The following is a 20,498-nucleotide window of genomic DNA, read 5'->3' as shown; positions in this document are numbered from 1 at the left end:
GATTACAGAAACTTGATTTAGGTCATAAAACTCATAAATGACAAAAAAACCCTTAAAATACAATCAAAATGCAGAATTTCAAGCCAAAACAAAGGGGTTCGACGTTGGGGTGTTTAAATTGGCGTAGAGGCACCGCTACTCATGCGCGACGGCACCAAAATGTTGTTTCGGGGCTCCAAACTTCTTGTTTTCGGCTATGCATTGCCTCAATTATTCATCTAATCTTTTGATGGTCCCAAAACTCGAGTCTCAAACTCCCATGCACCTATATCAATTTCAAAAACACCTAACTTAAATTTAATTAATTAGGAATACACAAAATAAAGGGAAAATACTAAAAAAGATAAATAAATACAATTGAGGCTCAAAATAAGTAATTAAACTAAACTGCAATATTTCACCTAAGGATTATGCAAAATGCTAAATGCACGGATATAAAATATGTGTAATATTTGTACTTATAAAAAAATTAAATAAAAATAGATAATGTGAGAAAAAATGATGGGAAATGAGGGGAAAGTGTTTTTAAACCCTCCAATTTTTTCTCCATTTATCTATATAGAAATTGTTGGACAATACACACGTTAGCGAAACAAAATAAGATAAATATAAATAAAATGTAAATGGAACAATTTATAATTAAATTGTGAAATATGAAAATCAAACAAAACCATAATATAAAGTTGAAATAAAGAAGAAAGAATAGGGATTTTACAAAACGTTGAGGCCTGTGAAACACAGTTTCCTTAAGACGGATTCGGCCGCTCCTACGGTACATGGAGTAACGTTGTCGAATGTCTCTCATGATACAACAACAACAGTGATCAAAGTAGCAGCACCTCTACAATGATTAACGAACAAACCGAGCATTTTTCTATCACCGGAATGTTGATAATACGAAAAGGAAAATGAAGAGTTTTGAGACAACAGAGTTTCGATAAGAGAAAAATATCAAAGAGTATTTTTGTATGTAAAATCCTTATATAAGCAGATTATGTCTACTGGGGAAAACAAATTCGTGTTGGGCTAAAATATTTGCAGGCCCCTTTGGGCCTAACCGATCTAGACATTTCGCGTCGCCCACGTTGTGTGGGTGGGCCCTAACCAGTCAAGTTTGGACCTGCACCCCCTACGGGCGAGGCAATGTTACAATCAATCATTCAATTACTTTTTAAGAGGGTTCACATATATAAACATATCTCACACTTTGGTATTTAACCAATGTGGGATCTAAGCATTTATTTTTCCTCAATAATATTTCCAAGTAGCTTACTTTGAGTATCAATTTCTCATTCATCACTCAACCATTTTGAGCATATGGTATACCATTATAAAGGTCTCATAGAGTAGAATATGAAATCATAATTTTATGATTCAACTCTCTACCTTTCCTAATTGAGAATATGCCTTAAAGTTACCATAAAAGCAATTTTTCCAACAAAAATATCCAATACCTATTCTTTGAAAAACATAGAAAAATAGAAATATTAAGTAAAATTGTAACACCCCCTAATCCCAAACCGTCGCCGGAACAGGGTTACAAAACATTACAGAACATATTGGTCAATTTATGAGCAATTCACAAGTAAATAACAAACATATAAAAATTAAATCATAAAATCCCTTTTAATGGGCCCTCAAAGTTAAATCACATATTAACAATGGAACGGGATTTGTTTGAGTACTCCAAATATATATTTTTTAAAATTTATTATAACCCATTTATAAACATCTAACCTTCCCTGCAATTTTCAAACAACAACTAATCCAAAACCAATGGCACAACCAAAAACAATATAAACTCAAATGTACTTAAATCATGACCAATTCATTAACATAGTAATTTAATAACTAAACATTCATAATATCATTCAAAATTAACCAATAACTTCATTCATTTTCCATTCTAACTTAATGCCAAATTATATAATATAATCTTTACCATTTTATTAAACTAATACCAAAATATGGTATACCATTTTTACAACCAACATTACAAGCACATCTATATAACCTATACAACTCCTAGTACATGCCACTTTCAATTAAGGGAGAAAACATCATCAAAATTTATGCTTGAGTCTGGATTGTTCTCGATGCTGAACCGAGACTCTGGACCCCTTTCAACCTACGCATGTAAACAACCGTACGCTGAGTATTTTATACTCAGTGGTATTACCATAATTCAAATTGTAATAACCATAATAAAAATATAAATATCAAGTATATAACAATTGATTTTCTCTTACATTAATTCATTCTTAAACTATATTAGTATTAACAATACACTTTTAATTATGCATCAATTTTAATATTATGTCATAACTTTAATTACCTTTACTACATGAACATTTAGTTCATGTTTTCCAATTCCATTTTCAATTTCAATCCACAATTCATTTTTTTCTAATTTCTTTCAATATTTTCAATAATACGATCAATCATATTCATATAATTTCTTCATTTCAGTTATTCACCCTATTAACAATCTGGACTTTGAAGGATACACAGATTCCAACCCAAACACACCAGTACGTCACATTGTGCCTAAAATGGTACATAGTACCTGATCAGTATACGACACATAAGTGCCTGAAACGACCACGAGGTGCCTGATACGACACACGAGGTGCCTGAAATACGACACATAAAGTGCCTGATATACAACACATAAAGTGCCTGATCGGCAAAGCCGATAAATCCCGTACTCTTCCAAATCCAATGACATGCCAATTATATCCGATTTAGTCCTACTGGTTAATAGGGTATTTCAATTCTCAATTAAAACTCAATTCAGCCACAATTTCTCACATTTTCAATTGAATCATTTTTCACTTTTCAATCAATTTTCAATACACTTTCTCAATTCAATATGCATTTCAATTATTCACATATAATCACAATTCAATTTTCACTTTTATTTCAAGAATTCATTTGTCAATATCAATTATACTTTTCCATTCATTAATCAAAACACAATTCAATACCAACACATACTTTTCTCATTCAATTTAATTTTCCAAATTCAATTCATTAAAGTCACTTACCTTATTATTTGCTTACCATACACATAATTTAAATTTAACATTAAATAATAAATAATTTGAATTATAGTAATACAAACCCGAATTTGCTCGATTATTCCTCAATAATCTTCTCCTTTCCTTTGTGTGTCAATGCCTCGAGTTCCTTGTTAGCTACGAAAATAATAATAATTTACACTATTAATTACAACATTAATTTATAATAATAATAGAATTTCTATCTAATTTATACTTTAATTCCAATTTAATCCTAACTAAATTTATTTACTTTTCTAATTTAATTCACACTCTATTTCTATTCAAAATTCTTCCAAACTCAAATTTATCTACTAATTTTTAGCATATTTCACTAATTTTGATTTTTTCTCAATTTAGTCCCTATAACATAAAACTTATAGCTTACTTTACAATTTAATTCTTTTATCAATTCTAACTAGAAATTCTATCAATTAAACCCCTAATTCAACAATTTGTTCAACATGAATCATGTTCAAAAATCTAAGAACTTTCAAAATTTTAACTTAAATTCAACAAAACTTTGTTCTAAGACTTTTAAAACATCAAAATTAAAAGAAAGGACTTGATTGACTTACCAAATTAAAGCTTAAAGCCTCAAACCCTAGTTTTTCTTTTTATTTTTCGTTTTCTCCTTTCCACTGCTCTGTTCGAAATGCTCTCTGCTTCTTTCTCCTTTCTTTTTATTTTGTTTCGTTTTTATTTCTTTACTTTCTTTTATTTACTTTATTATTTTAATTATAATAATATAATAATATATATTTACTTAATTAATAAGCAATACATATTTTATTATTAAATACATGTTTATTATTATTACACATGTATTTACCAACACCACCCACTTGTCTATTATCATCACCATACATTTGTCTTTATTTAATTTATTTTTTAATATAATAATTATTTTAAATTAAGTTAACATAATTTGTATCTAAGTAATTAATTTTATAATTAAAATATAACATAAAAATCTTAGATTTTTATTACATATATGCCGCCTCATTTCTGGTTAATGGCTTAATTGCCATTTTAATCCATTTTAATTTCTATATTTATAATTCAACTTTTACCCCTAATTCAATTTAGTCCTTTTTCCTAATTTCTCTTAATTAAACTAAATTCATCTAATAAAAAATTAATTAGACACATTACTAGACTTATAATTACTCATAATTATTTAAGAACTTGGTTTACTAAGACGGAGGCCCGATATTACACTTTTTCGATGCCTATGAATTTTGGGTCATTACAAAAATTTTGTTATAAGAAAATAAAATTTTCATGATATAATTTGTTTTTACATTTTGAGATTTGAAAAATAATTTAAATGAATTGAAATTTTGAATTGATACTGAAAAAGAAAATTTTATGGTAGATTTTGTATTTCTTCTTTTTTTGGCTAAAAATTGGCATGAGACTTGATTTCACAAGCCTCTATTATATTAGTTATGGATGTTCTTCAAGGCATGGAACTCGACTTGAACACATTACTAATTTGGTTTCGAGAAACAAGCATGTAATGATCTAACTTTTTTTTTTGTTTTATCTTTAATTTGTTATTGAATTCTATTGAATGCTTTTTTTTTATTTCTCATACATATTAGTTCTTCAACAACACGTTCAGAATTTTATTTTTCTAGAAGTTTTATATAAAATTTTCTATTTTTAAAATAATTTTGAGTTTTTTTATTTTTTATTTATATAAAATTAGGGTCAAATTGATAGAAAGTATAAAAATTAAGGACTAAATTTATTTTTATACCAAATAAAAAGTGTCACCATTAGCCACTTAATAGTCGGGCGACAATACTTTTTTAAAATGTTAGTGACAAATTATATTTTTTTTAGTTACTAAGCTAAAACTTACCTATAATTTATGATTAATGGTGTAATTTACCCAGAAAAAATTTTGAATCTATAAAATCGTTCAATATAATTGAATACTTAACAACGTAATTTTTCTTTAAAAAAAGTGTTATTAAAATTTTATTTTAATATATTAGAAAAAAATGAAAGAGAAGGAAAATAGGAAATAAAATACATTTGTGTATTTATATCATGTTTATTTTATATATCAATACATTATTTAATTTATTTTGACATATTAACTATCCATACTATATATATTTCCGCATGATACACGAGTTGATTTTGTTTATAATTTGTATGGTATAAAAAATTTGAAATCTTATGATTAGAATTTTTAAATTACAATGAGGAACGAAATTAAGATAGTGTTACAAAAGCCACCTACTAATTGGATTTGAGTATAATTATTTGTAATTACACAAGGGTGATATATTTGGGTAACCATTGTAATTTGTGGATCCCATCGAATTAGGTATAATTGGAGCACCCTAATTACAATTTCTAATTCTTAAGGGAAGGGTGAGAATTGAAGTTTTTACTTAGGGAATTACACTCAAATTCTTTTTTTTTCTTTTTTTATTATACAAGTTATAAAAATTATATTATAAGCATGAACCTGTATGAGTGTTTGAAATAGTTATGGAAAAAAATATATTATAAATTTTAAAAATATATATTATAGAAATAATTTGTGTATTTTATAAAGTTATAACAAAAAATATATTATTTAAATCTTAAAAGTTTTTTAAAGTTATGGTCAAAAAATATATTATAAAAAATAACTTACATGTTATAGAAGTGTTATAATATATTTATTTATAAAAATTTATAGCAAAGTATGGACTCTCATTTATATGTCCATGCTATATATTATAAAAATAATATACTTATTCATAAAAAATTTGTTATAGTTTTTTTTTATAACTTATTTATAAAAATAATTTTTTAAAGTTATGGAAAATTTATATTATTTATAAGAAGTGTTATGAAATTTTTTGACAATTTATAAAACCTTATTTTATAAAGATTATATAGTATATAGTATAAATTTTATATTATTGTTGACTTAATTTACATATTATAAAAAGAGATTTAACCTAACATAGTCTTTCATCAAATAAAGTTTATATAAGTTTTTATAATTAAATATATAGATCATTAGGATTGTGAACTCAAAGATTATAAGGTTGATGCTAATTATGTAAATAAATTTTTTTTTTCTTACACCATATCATAGAGTATGTTACCATTTGAGAGAATGGTGTCAGACGCAAGCACCAGAGGCAACTCACGAACTCTTTAATTTGAGACATCCGGGGCTTCAAAATGTGATTAAGAAGACATTAATTGTTTTGAAAAAAACATTTCTCATATTAATAACATCATCTTAGTATAGCATAAAAATCAATGTTGGATCATACTAGCATGTTGCATATTTCATAACTTCAATCATAAAAAGAATTGAGACGATCCATACTTTGTAGAGTATAGAATAGTGAAATTTATACTAAAATAAAAGGAAAGAGCGCAAGGCAAAAAAATGAATACTTAGTTGAGTTGCATGACATCAAAGAGAATTCTATTAGCTTTAATTTTGCATTCAAAAGAAGAAAATGAAGATATGCAGGGTTAGAATTTTATGTTATTCCAAATCATAACAAAAAAAATCAAATTTTTTCTCGTCATCCAAACAGATGTTTGAACCTATTAAATTTCCATATAAATTAAGCAAATTCTTTATTATTTCAATTAAAAATCAAATAGAAAGAAAAACAGAGGATAAAAAGATAAGGAACTAACCTAAGGTATTAATTGTTGTCTTCAGTTCGTTTAAGTAATAAAGAATATAATGTAGTGCTACATAATAAGTTATTATGATGGTGGTAGAAAGGTTCAACACATTCAATAGCATACCTGTTTTACGATGATGGTGGTGGCTAATGGAGGCAGTCTGTGTTGAGGGAAGAGATAGTGGTGGCTGATTGGTGTTTGTGGTGGTCGGTCGATGTTGTGGTGGTCGGTCGATTGGTGTTTGTGGTGGAGTGGAGAGCAACAAAGGTCTATGAGGAATTAGGACAACATAGTATTCGGGCCAGACCAAAAAAGGTTTATCCGAGGTTCAGCTCATTTAGAAAATGTGCCTCATTTTTTTGCCAAAACCCTCCTATTTTTTGGGCGGGCCTTCTGGCTAGGGCGATAACCCAACCCATGATCAGATCTAGTTAGAGCTGATGATGATGAACTCGATGATGTACTCCTAATTATGGCCTCATATAGAGTCGTGTTGGCATTCTACAATGAATTTGTCTACTCCTTTCCCCCTTTGGTAATAGATACGACTCACCATGAAGTCTAAACCATGTCATGTAATCTGAAGATGTCGCCAAATCCAATTTGACAATTGGTTTGTGCATAAGTATGAAATCATACTTATGTTCCCACAAGTAGATATACTTGGCATGAAATTTAGGCCAATCTTCTTCGATTCTCCCTCATAAGTTAATCTTGTGAAGTTCATCGAGGTTATGAGGTGAGAGCGAGATATCTTACACAAACTCAAACTGGTGCATCATTCGATCAAATTTACACATCTTAACTATTGTAAAAACTATCAATGGTTGACATGCCAAATTACGATATGTAAAAAATTCAGCTTGGATGTATTCTTGAATTCCCAGATCAATGTATGACATCCATTCCAACTGTAGTACAAAATTATAAATTTCATTACATACCTAATATTAAATTTCAAATCCTTACCTAATTATTGTGTAATTGAAATTTTAAAAACTAACCTCGGCTTTTGACCTATTGATTTAACAATAACCGAATATCTTCAAGCTCGTTCGATATACCCACATGACTTGTGTCATGTATGTTATTCCAAATATATAATAATGAAAAAAATAATATAATAACTATTATTAAATGAATCTTATCATATTACAAGTGAGCATTGATAAGGGAAGAAAACTCGAGGATTTAAAAATAGTAAACGGTACCATGCCCATGATTGAAAAAGGAGTATACAAACATCGACTTTAAATTTCTATGCTTCAGTTCCCGGACAAATCTTTCGGTACAATGTAGTCAGGATAGTTTGTAACGCTCCTAACCTGTATACGTCGATAAATTAGAGTTACGAAGCATTATCGAATAAAATGCAACTTAATACAGACATTTAGTAGAATTCAAAAAAAAATTTACATTTATGTTAAATTAGTCAAATAAGAAGTAATTATAATTATAAAATTTTACTTTAAACTTTTATAACAAAACATAACGTTTCAGTTCAGTTAAATCGTAAGAAAAATAAGCTAGTTTCATATGGCTATTAATTATATATATATACAGTACATTGAAGTACGACTTCCAAAATATTATCTAGCCTATACATGCCATAATTTAAAATTTTTAATACCGAGATAGTAGATAGAGTGATGATCTTCACTAACAATCCCCGAGTCTGCAGCTTGGTTTTTTTTTATCTATAAAACAAACGGACAAAAACAATCAAAGTAAGCTTTTATAGCTTAGTAAGTTTATAGCATATCTAAAATACATATAAACGAACATATGTATAAACAATATATGCTTATAATCAAGTTCCAAACATAGTCATTAATAGCATATACTGATTTCTAATATACTTATCATTTGCATTTCATAGAATGTATATCTATGATCTTTCAAATACATATGTCAAAAACTTATATTTTTACTTATCAACTACATAATCCAAATGCACATCTATACTTTTAATCCACATGTGCCGAATGCATACATGTATATTCAATAATTTTCATAACAACCAATATATGTGCCTATTCACTAAACACAGAGATCCAAACCTTTATATACTCATCAAATACATATAGACAAATGCTCATATACTTATCCATTATATATAACCCAAAATCATATATATATATCAAATGCGTATAATCACTTAATTTAACATATTCACCGGCACTTAGCCTGCTAGGCTTATAGCCTGATTCAGATCACCGGCACTTAGCCTGCTAGGTTTATAACCTGATTCAGATCACCGGCACTTAGCCTGCTAGGTTTATAACCTGATTCAGATCACCGGCACTTAGCCTGCTAGACTTAAAGTCCGAATTATTTCACTGACAATAAACCTGATAGGCCCTGAGGCTGAAAATCTCAATTTACAGAAATTGTAACTCATATTCGAACTATAGTTGTATATAATATCCATACATAAAAATTCAGCTCAATAATTTATAAACTATATCTTTAAACCACATAGATATATAAAGATCAAATACCAAATTCAGCTAAATAATTTAATTATACATCCGAAAACTCACACATATATATAACTTAATAAATTAAATTCTACTACTAAAATCTTATCATTTAACTTATATCATACCTTTAGTAATATACATTTACTAATCGAATCACTTAAATACATATATATTTCATAACCTTAAAAATCAAATCAAAGAAAATATATCATACATTCGAACACCTTATAGATAATCTAAGCTAACAATTTCATACCTTTGATTCAGAACAAAAACTTATACATGTATATACATACATATTCGAAATTACATATACATACATAACATTCATACCTTTAAATATATTCAAGACTTATTTATGAGTATAAATATATGTTCCAACTCACATATACATATATATTGTTTTAATAAAATCAAACCGTTTATTAAAAACAACCACTTTTCGAGGTGATCCAATAACACCCCATTAAAAAGGATTGGTGGCGACTCAAAACGGGGTCAACTTATATAACATTCCTACCTTTAACCAAGTCCAAGGTTTTATACATGTATATGCTCATATATATATATTCGAACCTTATGTATATATATTATATACCTTTGATTAAAAACAAGAATTTATACATATATATATTTTCGAACATGATACATATATATACATATCATTCATACTTAACCAAATTCAATCCATATACTTTCAATTTCAGCTCATCAAAATACAATAGATATACATGCATATATACTGATTTAATAACATCAAATTGCTAATAGACTTACCTCGGATATCAGTGGACAAGATCGATTATTCAATTACTTTCGTTTTCCCCCGATCCAAATCCGTTTTCTTCGTTTCTTGATCTAAACATAATCAAATCTAACCTTTTTATTCATCAAAACATTCAATTAAGTCCAAAAATACATAAATGGGAAAATTACCATTTTGCCCCTAACATTTTACACTTTTTGCAATTTAATCCTTTTTGCACAAAACACAAAATACACAAAATTTGCCCACACTAAGCTAGGGCCGAATATTCCTTGTCTTCATACAAGTCCACACATTTCATTTATTTCACATTTTAATCCCTCAAGAATTCATTTTCACAATTTAGCTCTAATTTCTCAAATTCACTAAAAATTCAAAGACAAAATATGTTAATCTATATATTTCTTTCATTTTTCATCATCAACTATCACAATGTTCAAGCATTCATCAATGGCACATTTTAAAATCATCAAAAATTCACAAAATTAAGGCATGGGTTTTGAAGTATTCAAAGCAACGATCTCAAAAACATAAAAATTATCAAAAACCGAACTAAATCCATACCTTAATCCAAACTTGAAAGTGCCGAACCCTTAACAAGGTAAATGACTTTCTTTTCTTCTCACATTCGGCCAAAAAAATGAATAACATGCATGGCTTTTATTTTATGTTTTATTATATTAACATATTTAACTAATTTACAAAACTAACCTTAATGATTTTACTTTACTAATTAACTAACCATGTCCATAAAAGTCCACTCAAAATTTCAATGGTATAATATCAACATAAGGACCCCACATTATAAAAGCCATGGCAATATAGCACTTTAACAAATTGCTAGCCACTTTTGCATTTTACGCGATTAAGTCCTTTTATAAAATCGAGCACACAAACGATAAAATTTTCACACGAAATTTTCACACAAGTAAATTCAAACATAATAAACACATAAAATAATATTAAAAATTTTTTTAGACTCGGATTTGTGGTCCCGAAACCACTGTTCTGATTAGGGTCAAAATCAGGTTGTTACATAGTTGATCCACAACTGAGTTTCCCAGTTTCTTTTAGGTTGATTAGTTGTAGTGGCCACTTTAAATGTACTAGATTTTGAGATTTATCTGGTATTAGATGACCTCCGGTCAACCTTAGTATGAATGCTCGAGAGAATTGTTGTCTTTCAACCGCACTAGAAAGAGTTGTTGAGATGTAAGAAATTATCTCTAACCATTTCGTATCTATCTGGTTACCACTAAACTTGTCCGGCACCTTGCCTAATAGTTGGTGGGAAATTGGGCTCCAATCACCAAGGCGCACTACCCTCGTAACAATTGACCCATCAACTGGTAGACCGAATTGTAATGCCACATCCTCGAGTGTAATCCTACACTCATCACATGGAAGATGGAATGTGTGTATTTCAAGTTTACATCTTTCCAACAAAGAGTTGATAAGTACGAACTCCAATTTAGTCCTGTCAAGCATACGGGACATGTGTAAGAATCTCGCCTCTTCCAAGTATTGTTTAATAACATATGATGTTCTTGCACTTAAATTGTGCATATATGTTTCGATAATCTGATCTTCGTCCTGATTGTATAAACATAAAAAATAATAATAACATCAACAACTTAGTAATGATGTTAATTAAAATAAAAATATAATAATATTTTCTTACCATTTGTAATTGGATAACGTAAATGTGTTTGTGGTACAAACGAATTAGAGGCGTTGACATTTTTAAAATCTTTAAGATGATGTAAATCAAATAAAATCTGAAAAATTACAAACGATTAGGATAGAAAATTGAGAGAAAAAAAGAGAGAGATTAGGATAAAAATTTAATAATAAAAGAGATGAGAGAATAGGTGAATAAGATTGAATAAAAAATATAAATGTAAAGGGTATATAAGGAAAAAATATTTGAGAATTTTTTTTCAGATTATAACCGTTGATTCCAATAATTAGAAAGTTAACGTCCTTGATTTTTTAACAGTTGGCGATCCAATACTTAATATATATATTTTAGAATAAATACGTGACAAAAAACACGCCCAATTAAATGCATTTTTGTCACATGACACCAACTTCCGAAAAAATACATATTTTCATAAATTTAAAAAGATGGGCTAAATCCTTAATAATTGATATCCATCAAGAATTTAGCACATTTAAATTGGCATATTCGGTGAAACCAACGGGTACAGGCCTGACACGTGTACGATCAGATATAATCACAATTGCCTTAGTTGCTAGGTTAAAAACTCGGGCAAGGCCCCCAAGCCTCTTACTTTGTTCACAAGAAGAAATAGAAAGCCTTATCATCTTTTTTAGCCTTATTTTATTCGTCGAATAAGCGATTTCTGTTTTTCGATTTTCTCTCTCTTTCTCCGGAAAAAAAAAAAGAAAATTTTTTAGATCTAGAATCTGCGATCATGGAGATGGAGCGCGTGACGGGGTTCCCTCATACGCATATGGATCGCCGACCAAGAAAGCGTCCGCGATTGGGCTGGGACGTAACTCAGCTGCCACCGCAGGTACCTCTTTTTTTTTTCTTGGATCAGATCTTTCTTTCGGTATTTGATTTGCGCTCCGCAGGTCCGTTTAATTCCTTTCCCTTCAATTAGGTTTTTGAATTTAAGATTTGCGTATTTTCATAGCTCTTGTTTCAGATCCATTTAATTCTTTTTTCTCCAATTAGGGTTTCGAATTTATGATTTGCGTATTCTCATGGATTTTGCTTTAGATCCGCTGTTAATATGTTTGATTTTGCATTAGATCCGCTGTTAATATGTTTTTCTTCTTTATTTGATTATTATATGATTTATTTGAAAATATTTTTTTTCCTTTTTTAGAAAATAATTTCCGTGGATTGGGATTTTTCTCTAAAATTTTAAGATTTTCTGATCGGTATAACAAGAAAAAACGTTAAATTTCTCCAGAATTTCTGTTTCATATTACAAGATTGTTTACTGTGATAGTTTTACAGAAGTTTATGATTGCTGCTAGCATATATATTTAGCCATGGTATTTTTGGTCGATAAGAAGAGGGGGATGTAAGGTAATTGGGGAGGGTTAAAAAGTATTATTTTTAATCTTAGTGGTGCAATCAATGAATGGCTGTGTGTAGGCTCAGGTAGGAATGTTTTGTGCACAAGAAGTTGGGAGAGTGACAGGCTTTGCTTCTTCCACTGCAAAAGCACCTGCAGATTATGCTAGTACTATTACTACTAGTTCTTCTGTAGTTCTAAAGGGAGGAGTGGCTCAAAATGGTTCTCCCCCATGGCGAGACGATGACAAAGATGGACATTACATGTTTGAGCTTGGAGATAATTTAACCTCTCGCTGTAAATCTCACTTTCATCATCATTATAAACAAGTTTACATTCAGTAGTTGCCTTCAAAACCTATGTTGCTTTGACTCTTCCTTTTCTTGAAGTACTGGTGTTCACATAGGTGACCTTGCATATATGGACATTGGTACCAAGATGTGATCCTCCAAGGATTCCTCCAATTGCATTGAAAACCTCTAAGAAAATTGGGCATACTTAGTTTTGATGCATCCGAGTCTTAATAATTGTTCAAAAAATTATTTTATAATTGTTGATATTGGATATAAGATATGATCGTAGAATTGTTGAAGCCTGGATTGTCTAGTTTCATGCTTTTAGATTAAGTTTCTTGATTAAATGAAACATGGTAATGTATAACATGGCAGTTTGAACCAAAACATTTTAGGTCTGCTAAAAGTAATTTTTATGCTTGTTGGATCTTCCTATGCTAAATGTGTGATGTTAATAAGTAGATGAAATATGATAGAAAATAACATTGAACTGATTGTTTTTAGTAATTTTTCTCCCCTAATTCTATTTGCTTTATATTTTTGCAGATAAGATACAGAGTAAAATGGGCGAAGGTATACCTTATTGAACTCACCGCACCATTTCTTTTACTTACGTTTTATTTGAATCTTGGTGATACCTTTTCCTTTTAGGGATTTTGACCCTGACCTCCCATATTTTTATAGGTACCTTTGGTCAGGTTTTAGAATGCTGGGATAGAGAGAGGAAGGAGATGGTTGCCATAAAAATTGTCCGTGGAATTAAGAAGTATCGTGAGGCAGCCATGATAGAGATTGAGATGTTGCAACAGCTTAGAAAACATGATAAAGGTGGCAACCGGTGAGTTATCTTTATCATTGTAATTGCATTTACTGGAGCTACTTACATTGTAGCCAACCTTGTAGAGGTTTTTCTTTTTTTTATTCAATGGTTAAATGGGTTCATTCCTTGCAGTTGTGTGCAAATACGGAACTGGTTTGACTATCGTAACCATATTTGTATTGTAAGTATATGATTAATTTGTGATGGATTGGTTTCCCCTGCTCACCAATAATATGGGGGTTAAAACTTCTGGGTGAATTTAAATGGTTTGGACAGGTGTTTGAGAAGCTTGGACCAAGCTTATACGATTTTCTACGCAAAAACAATTATCGCTCATTTCCCATTGATCTTGTCCGTGAGATTGGCAGACAACTATTGGAATGTGTAGCATGTGTGTAATAATTACTAATCTAGTTTCTCTGCCTATCCTTTTTATGATTTTTTTAGATATTGTCTCTGATTGCTAAATCTTAGCATGAATCCTGATTCAATGAACATTGAAAAGTTGTCAATTGCTGTGCTCTCTCTGGCATTGGTTTCTTATATGGTTCTTTTCTTTCTGTTCAGTCATGCATGATTTGAACCTGATACACACAGACTTGAAGCCAGAAAACATTCTTCTAGTCTCTCCAGAGTACGTCAAAGTTCCTGATTATAAGGTATTTTCTTTTACTGGATGCCATCATCCATCTTTGCAGCACAGTGTCTAGTTTAGAATCCCTGTTCGTCTTTATACTTGGTCAAAGTTCCTGATTACAAGGTGTTTACCTTTTACTAGATGTGCAATAAGTTTTTATTTTAATTTATTTTTTGCTGTCAGGGTACATTGCGATCTCCAAAGGACAGTTACTTTAGAAGATTGCCAAAATCAAGTGCTATTAAGGTAATAGATTTTGGTAGCACTACATATGAGCGCCCAGATCAGAATTACATTGTATCAACAAGGCATTATCGTGCTCCGGAGGTTATTCTTGGTATGTATTTTTCAAGTTGTATTGATGCTTTAGAATATGGTCGGATGATGGATGTAATTGTGGTATTTTGTTTTATAGGACTTGGATGGAGTTATGCTTGTGATATATGGAGTGTTGGTTGCATTTTAGTTGAATTATGCACAGTATGTTCAGAAAATTGATTATTTGGTTTTCATAAGGAAATTTCAATCTGTATGAGCCTGCTTTTATTCATCTTGTATTTATAATTTTACAGGGTGAAGCGCTGTTTCAAACCCATGAAAATTTAGAGCACCTTGCCATGATGGAGCGAGTGTTAGGTCCACCACTACCTCAGCACATGTTGAAGAGAGTAGAGTGCGTATTCTTAGGATGGTCTTTTTATAAAGTTATACACTTGCTGGATCTTTTGAAGTTAAAATTGTTGCTGTGAATTTTGTGTATTACAGCCGTCATGCAGAGAAGTATGTTAGAAGAGGTAGATTGGATTGGCCAGATGGTGCAACCTCAAGGGAGAGTATTAAGGCTGTTCTTAAGCTACCTCGTCTCCAGGTAATCTTTGTTGCGTTATAATTTCCAACATGTACGTGCAGCATGTTAATGGCCTCTGTTTCTTCCTTCTCTTGTGTTCTAATCTCCGTTTGGCATCTCATGTTAATGGAAGAACTTGATAATGCAACACGTGGACCATTCAGCTGGGGACCTGATTCATCTATTGCAAGGATTGCTTAGATATGACCCTATTGATAGGCTGACAGCTCGGGAAGCCTTAAGGCACCCTTTCTTCAGTAGGGACCAATTTAGGCGATTGAGCTTGGCTGGCATTGGTTGGCCTGGAATGAATGAATATCTAAGAAAGTAGACAAGGATTCATATCTGTAAATATTACTAACCTGGAATACTTGTTAACACTAGCACCTTCTGCGTGTGTTAAAGGACTGAATTGTGGGGAAACAACAGATTAAAACACCATTTAGTTAGATTGTGACTAAACCCTTTTGGATATTGTAGTAAATATGGGGGCATTTATTCACATACTTCTCGTCTCCTGGCAATCCATTAATTCCATCTTTTTTGAGTGCATATCCTGCCAGCCTTAATTTGTGCAAGATTCTTTTTTTATTTATGTATTTTATATTTTTGGGCCCTAAAGTATGCCTTTACCTAATACAAATTATCAAAGTTTCATAAGATGTTCAATCACACAGATCGATAAATTATGACTTGAAATTAATAATTGTCTGGGACACCCTGTATCGTATAATACATATGGATGTCCATATTCTACAAATATTTATAATTTGTGCAATATCCTCCGTCACTGAGATGGTTTGACCATTGGTTTTTAAATAATAACTTTGATCTAGACAGATTTTCTGTCCGAAAAGTTGGGTTGAATTTTCTCATGAAGACCACATTTGCTTGACCACCAAGGTACAAGCCTTAATTTCAGAATCTCAGACTTTTCTTCAACTATTCACGATAGAATAGGGGTTACATTACCGCCAAGCGGTGACCGAATTGAAGAAGGCTACGTCCAGACAAAGAAAAGAGATGACAGAGGACTTAAGCAACACAACACAATCACAGAGGCCACAGGAAACCTTAGATAGAAAGGAATAAAATCAAGTTGCTCCAGTCCAACATCCATAGGCTTCATCTTTTCCACAAGTCTATATTACATAATAATTAAATTGAGTTTGGCTTTCTTGCTATATTCTTTTTCTTTTCTTTATGAAGACCATGAAATTACAATAAAAAAAGATATCTTATTAAATTAAAAATATGCTAAATTTTATATAATATAATTTTTTGTATATAGAAATTATTTGAAAATATTGTACGTTCATTAAATGAAGTGATAATTTTCTAAGTTAAAATTTTAATTAAAGATTTAAGTTGAGTCTTGTAAATTTAGAAAATTATATTAAAAAGCTTCACTTTATTAATTATACTAGTGAAAAGTTAAAGCAATTTTACATTTATTCTTAACAATTTATACTATTAACATTTTAGCAATTAAACTGTCTTAGTTCATATTTCGTTCATGTAGATCATGCATATGACACAAATTAAAATTTTTTATTTTTTCGTTTTATGTATAAACCTTTGAATCGCTAAATATATATTAATATGGGGAGGGATTCACTCACACAAGTTTTACACAATTCTATACTTTTTATATGATTAATATTTTAAGAGTCTAATTGGACTTGTATTTGTCATATATATATAATTTTTAAATATCTTTATCAAATCTATTTCATTTATTTTTTATATTAATATATATTTTATAAAAGCAGTAGTTAAAATGTTTTAAATTATATCAAACTTGACATAGATAATATACATGAAAAGAGCATGAAATATCACGCTTGAATTGATATACAAATTTTTACAGCAGCATAAATGGATACTCTCCTATTAATATAAATAATATTTTAGATGAATATAATAGATATATAAGATGAATTAAAAAAATTTAAATGACAAATATAAATGTTTTGATAAATTTAATAATTAAATTATTAAAATATTAATTATATAAAAAATTAGATTAGTTTTACGTGTATATAAACAAGAGAAAAAGGATGTAAATAAACAGATTGGTTCTAAGGAAGATCACCGCTTAAATATTCTTTAAAAGTGAGATCCAGAATTTGTTATCTTCCCAAATTTCATTTTTAGACTCAAAGTTGAAGATCTATGTGATTTGTGAGTACCCTACAGTGACAGCAATTTCTTCTTCTTCTTCTTATTATTTTGGGTTATGTTTGAGGTATAAGCAGCTAAATAATCATCTTCTGCTCTTCATTGATTCTTACAAATGCTAAATCTGCTTTGTTTGAACTCTAGTTCTTGCAAATTGTAGAACTGAAGAGGTAAACCATGAATCCAACAATGTTATTGCAACAATGGTGGCAACTGTTTAATTCAACTGATGTGTTCAACCCTCTCACATTAGTTCCTCTTCTCCTCACCATTAGTTTTCTCTTTAAGCTTTTAAGAACTTGGAAGCTCAATCTCCCACCATCTCCACCCAAGCTGCCCATCATTGGCAACATCCACCAAGTTGGGAAATCGCCCCACCGATCTTTCCGAGCCTTGTCTGAGAAATATGGTCCTTTGATGCTCTTACACATGGGTCAAACCCCAACACTTGTGGTTTCATCTTCTGAAATAGGCAAGGAGATCATGGTGGCACACGATGTGTTCGTAGAAAGGCCTCAAATAAGGGTTGCCCATACTCTCTTCTGTGGCTGCACTGATATTGCATTTAGTGCTTACGGTGATTACTGGAGACAAGCTAAGAAAATCTGTGTTCTCGAACTTTTGACCCAAAAGAGGGTTCGAATGTTTCAGCTTGTGAGAGAGCAAGAGGTTTCAAGAATGGTGGAGAATGTAAGGCAATGTTGTCATAATGGGTCTGAAATTGTTGTTTGTGAGATGCTTGAAACCATTGCAAACAACATCATCAGCAGATCTGTTCTTGGTCGAGTATATGACAGAGAAGATGGGAATAAAGGGTTTGGGGAATTATCAAGGAAAGCAATGGACCTTATAGGATCCTTTTGTTTTGAAGATTTCTTTCCAAATTTGGGATGGATTGATGTTCTTACAGGCTTGACTTCAGAACTGGAAAGAGTTTCCAGTGAATTACATGCTTTTCTTGATCAAGTGATAGAGGATCACCTGGCTATGATGAATGAAGATGATGATGATGGTGATACATCAGAGAACAAAGATTTTGTTGATATCCTTCTTCGTCTTCAGCTCGATGGCAAGCTCGATATCAGTCTAACTCAAGATAACCTCAAGGCTATAATACTGGTATACTACTCTTTCCCTCTCTTTTCCCATACTTGTATTAGCCACGTACTCATAACTCGAATCTTTGGATAATAACATTATCATCCTAGTACAGGACATGTTTGTTGGTGGAACGGATAATATAGCTGCAACACTGGAATGGGCAATGGCAGAGCTTGTGAAAAATCCCAGCATAATGAAGAAAGCTCAAGAAGAAGTAAGAGCGATTGTTGGTAAGAAACAAACAATCAGTGAGATTGATGTCAATGAAATGCACTACTTGAAATGTGTTGTGAAAGAGACACTGAGACTCCATGCTCCTGTTATGGTGTCAAGACAAAATTCCACAGCTACTAAATTGGAAGGCTATGATATTCCTCCCAAAACAATAGTATTGGTCAATACATGGGCAATTCAAAGGGATCCCAAGTTATGGGACAAGGCTGAAGAGTTCATCCCAGACAGGTTTTTGAACAGTCAGGTTGATTTTAGGGGCCAACATATTCAGTACACTCCATTCGGTGCTGGAAGAAGAGTTTGTCCCGGAATTACATTTGCAGTTGCAGGAGCTGAGTATGTCTTGGCCAATCTCCTTTACTGGTTTGATTGGAAGTTGCCGGATTCGAGACGCTGTGAAGATTTAGACATGAGTGATTATTATGCTCTCATCATCCGCAAGAAGGTACCCCTTCATCTTGTACCAATGCTGCATTCTTTTTCATAAACCTGCAATCCATTTGTATGGTATTCATGATCTCAGGGGTAGAGATAGTCCTTTTATTATTTACATTACTGAAGCTCATCAAGAACTTGGTACCAGTTATAGAAGATTGGTAAAGAACTAAATCATGTGTTTTTTCTCTTTAATGCTACGAGCTTTGTTTGGAACACAATGTTTTTGTAGCTCTCAATGGCGGAATGATTACATGAATTCGGATTCTCTTAACTGATAAAGCCGTAAGAAACTTATGTTAAAATCAAGTGGTCCAATTTTAAGTTAAATGAGTGTCTAAATTTATTACTTACTTTTGTCCGGATTCTTTTTATTTGGCAATACCCACAATCATACTTTTGTTCTTTCTTGCTTTCTTATACTAGTTAAAGATGGCGGTTTTGCATATGATGTTAGTATACCATTGTTAATCTTACCATACCAACCACTATGATAAGGTTCTCTTTAGGTTCGGGTCTTCTGATTTTAGATCTGTGTTTCTTTTAAAAATTAAAGGGAAGCTATAGCCATTGCAAACCATTGTTAAGTGTTTCTGACCCCAAAACTTTGGGGCCAGTGTTGAGATGATGATGAAGAATTTAAAACCCATGGTTAAGTTGTTACTGATTGAGAGGAAAATAATTAAAAAATAGAGGAAGAAACACATCCAATAAATTAATTTTTCCCTCTTGACCTTTTCCCCACGAAGAAACACATCCAGTAAATTAATTTTTCTCTTGACCTTTTTCTTTAGTCACACAATAGGAGTTGCTAAGAGTAAAATTCGGGAAAAAGGGCCGATTGTATGGGAAATATTGCAAGAAGTTATGCGGGGACATCTTGTATTGCTGAATGGAGCGCCTATTCTGCATAGATTAGGTATACA

At 30.9% G+C, this 20,498-nt stretch overlaps 2 protein-coding genes and 2 long non-coding RNA genes across 6 annotated transcripts; 2 read left to right on the top strand and 2 right to left on the bottom strand.

Annotated features, from left to right (window-relative positions):
• Window positions 1–1,721: 1,721 nt before the first annotated feature.
• Window positions 1,722–3,742, bottom strand: LOC121215489 (uncharacterized). Its single transcript, XR_005911360.1, has 3 exons — window positions 3,638–3,742; window positions 3,125–3,197; window positions 1,722–2,128 (listed from the first exon to the last, which is right to left on the bottom strand). It is a non-coding gene; the product is annotated as an uncharacterized lncRNA (long non-coding RNA).
• Window positions 3,743–7,858: 4,116 nt separating this feature from the next.
• LOC107950831 (uncharacterized) lies at window positions 7,859–10,798 on the bottom strand. The gene is made up of 4 exons (XR_001698224.2): window positions 10,536–10,798; window positions 9,983–10,063; window positions 8,353–8,419; window positions 7,859–8,047 (listed from the first exon to the last, which is right to left on the bottom strand). It is a non-coding gene; the product is annotated as an uncharacterized lncRNA (long non-coding RNA).
• A 1,448-nt stretch (window positions 10,799–12,246) lies between these two features.
• LOC107949728 (serine/threonine-protein kinase AFC2) lies at window positions 12,247–16,173 on the top strand. 2 transcript variants are annotated; one of them, XM_016884476.2, is made up of 12 exons: window positions 12,247–12,511; window positions 13,105–13,321; window positions 13,864–13,890; window positions 14,002–14,155; window positions 14,270–14,318; window positions 14,414–14,528; window positions 14,705–14,796; window positions 14,958–15,111; window positions 15,190–15,254; window positions 15,347–15,447; window positions 15,540–15,642; window positions 15,755–16,173. In XM_016884476.2, exons 1-12 carry the CDS (start codon window positions 12,410–12,412, stop codon window positions 15,950–15,952), a joined length of 1,377 nt encoding a protein of 458 aa, XP_016739965.1. In that variant the 5' UTR covers window positions 12,247–12,409; the 3' UTR covers window positions 15,953–16,173. The 2 variants fall into 2 exon arrangements, with proteins under 2 accessions (XP_016739965.1, XP_040946057.1); XM_041090123.1 differs by lacking the exons at window positions 12,247–12,511; window positions 13,105–13,321; window positions 14,270–14,318; window positions 14,414–14,528 and having other exon boundaries at window positions 13,858–13,890.
• Window positions 16,174–17,503: 1,330 nt separating this feature from the next.
• On the top strand, window positions 17,504–19,846 carry LOC107949729 (cytochrome P450 71A1). 2 transcript variants are annotated; one of them, XM_016884480.2, is made up of 3 exons: window positions 17,504–17,805; window positions 17,947–18,921; window positions 19,016–19,846. In XM_016884480.2, exons 2-3 carry the CDS (start codon window positions 17,980–17,982, stop codon window positions 19,622–19,624), a joined length of 1,551 nt encoding a protein of 516 aa, XP_016739969.1. In that variant the 5' UTR covers window positions 17,504–17,805; window positions 17,947–17,979; the 3' UTR covers window positions 19,625–19,846. The 2 variants fall into 2 exon arrangements, with proteins under 2 accessions (XP_016739969.1, XP_016739968.1); XM_016884479.2 differs by having other exon boundaries at window positions 17,692–17,869.
• Window positions 19,847–20,498: the final 652 nt, after the last annotated feature.

The sequence above is a fragment of the Gossypium hirsutum genome, chromosome D03 (assembly GCF_007990345.1).
Source record: "Gossypium hirsutum isolate 1008001.06 chromosome D03, Gossypium_hirsutum_v2.1, whole genome shotgun sequence".
In the NCBI taxonomy this organism is placed as follows: Eukaryota; Viridiplantae; Streptophyta; class Magnoliopsida; order Malvales; family Malvaceae; genus Gossypium; species Gossypium hirsutum.
The sequence above is the reverse complement of the archived record's forward strand: the minus strand, read 5'-3'. Positions and strand labels throughout refer to the sequence as shown.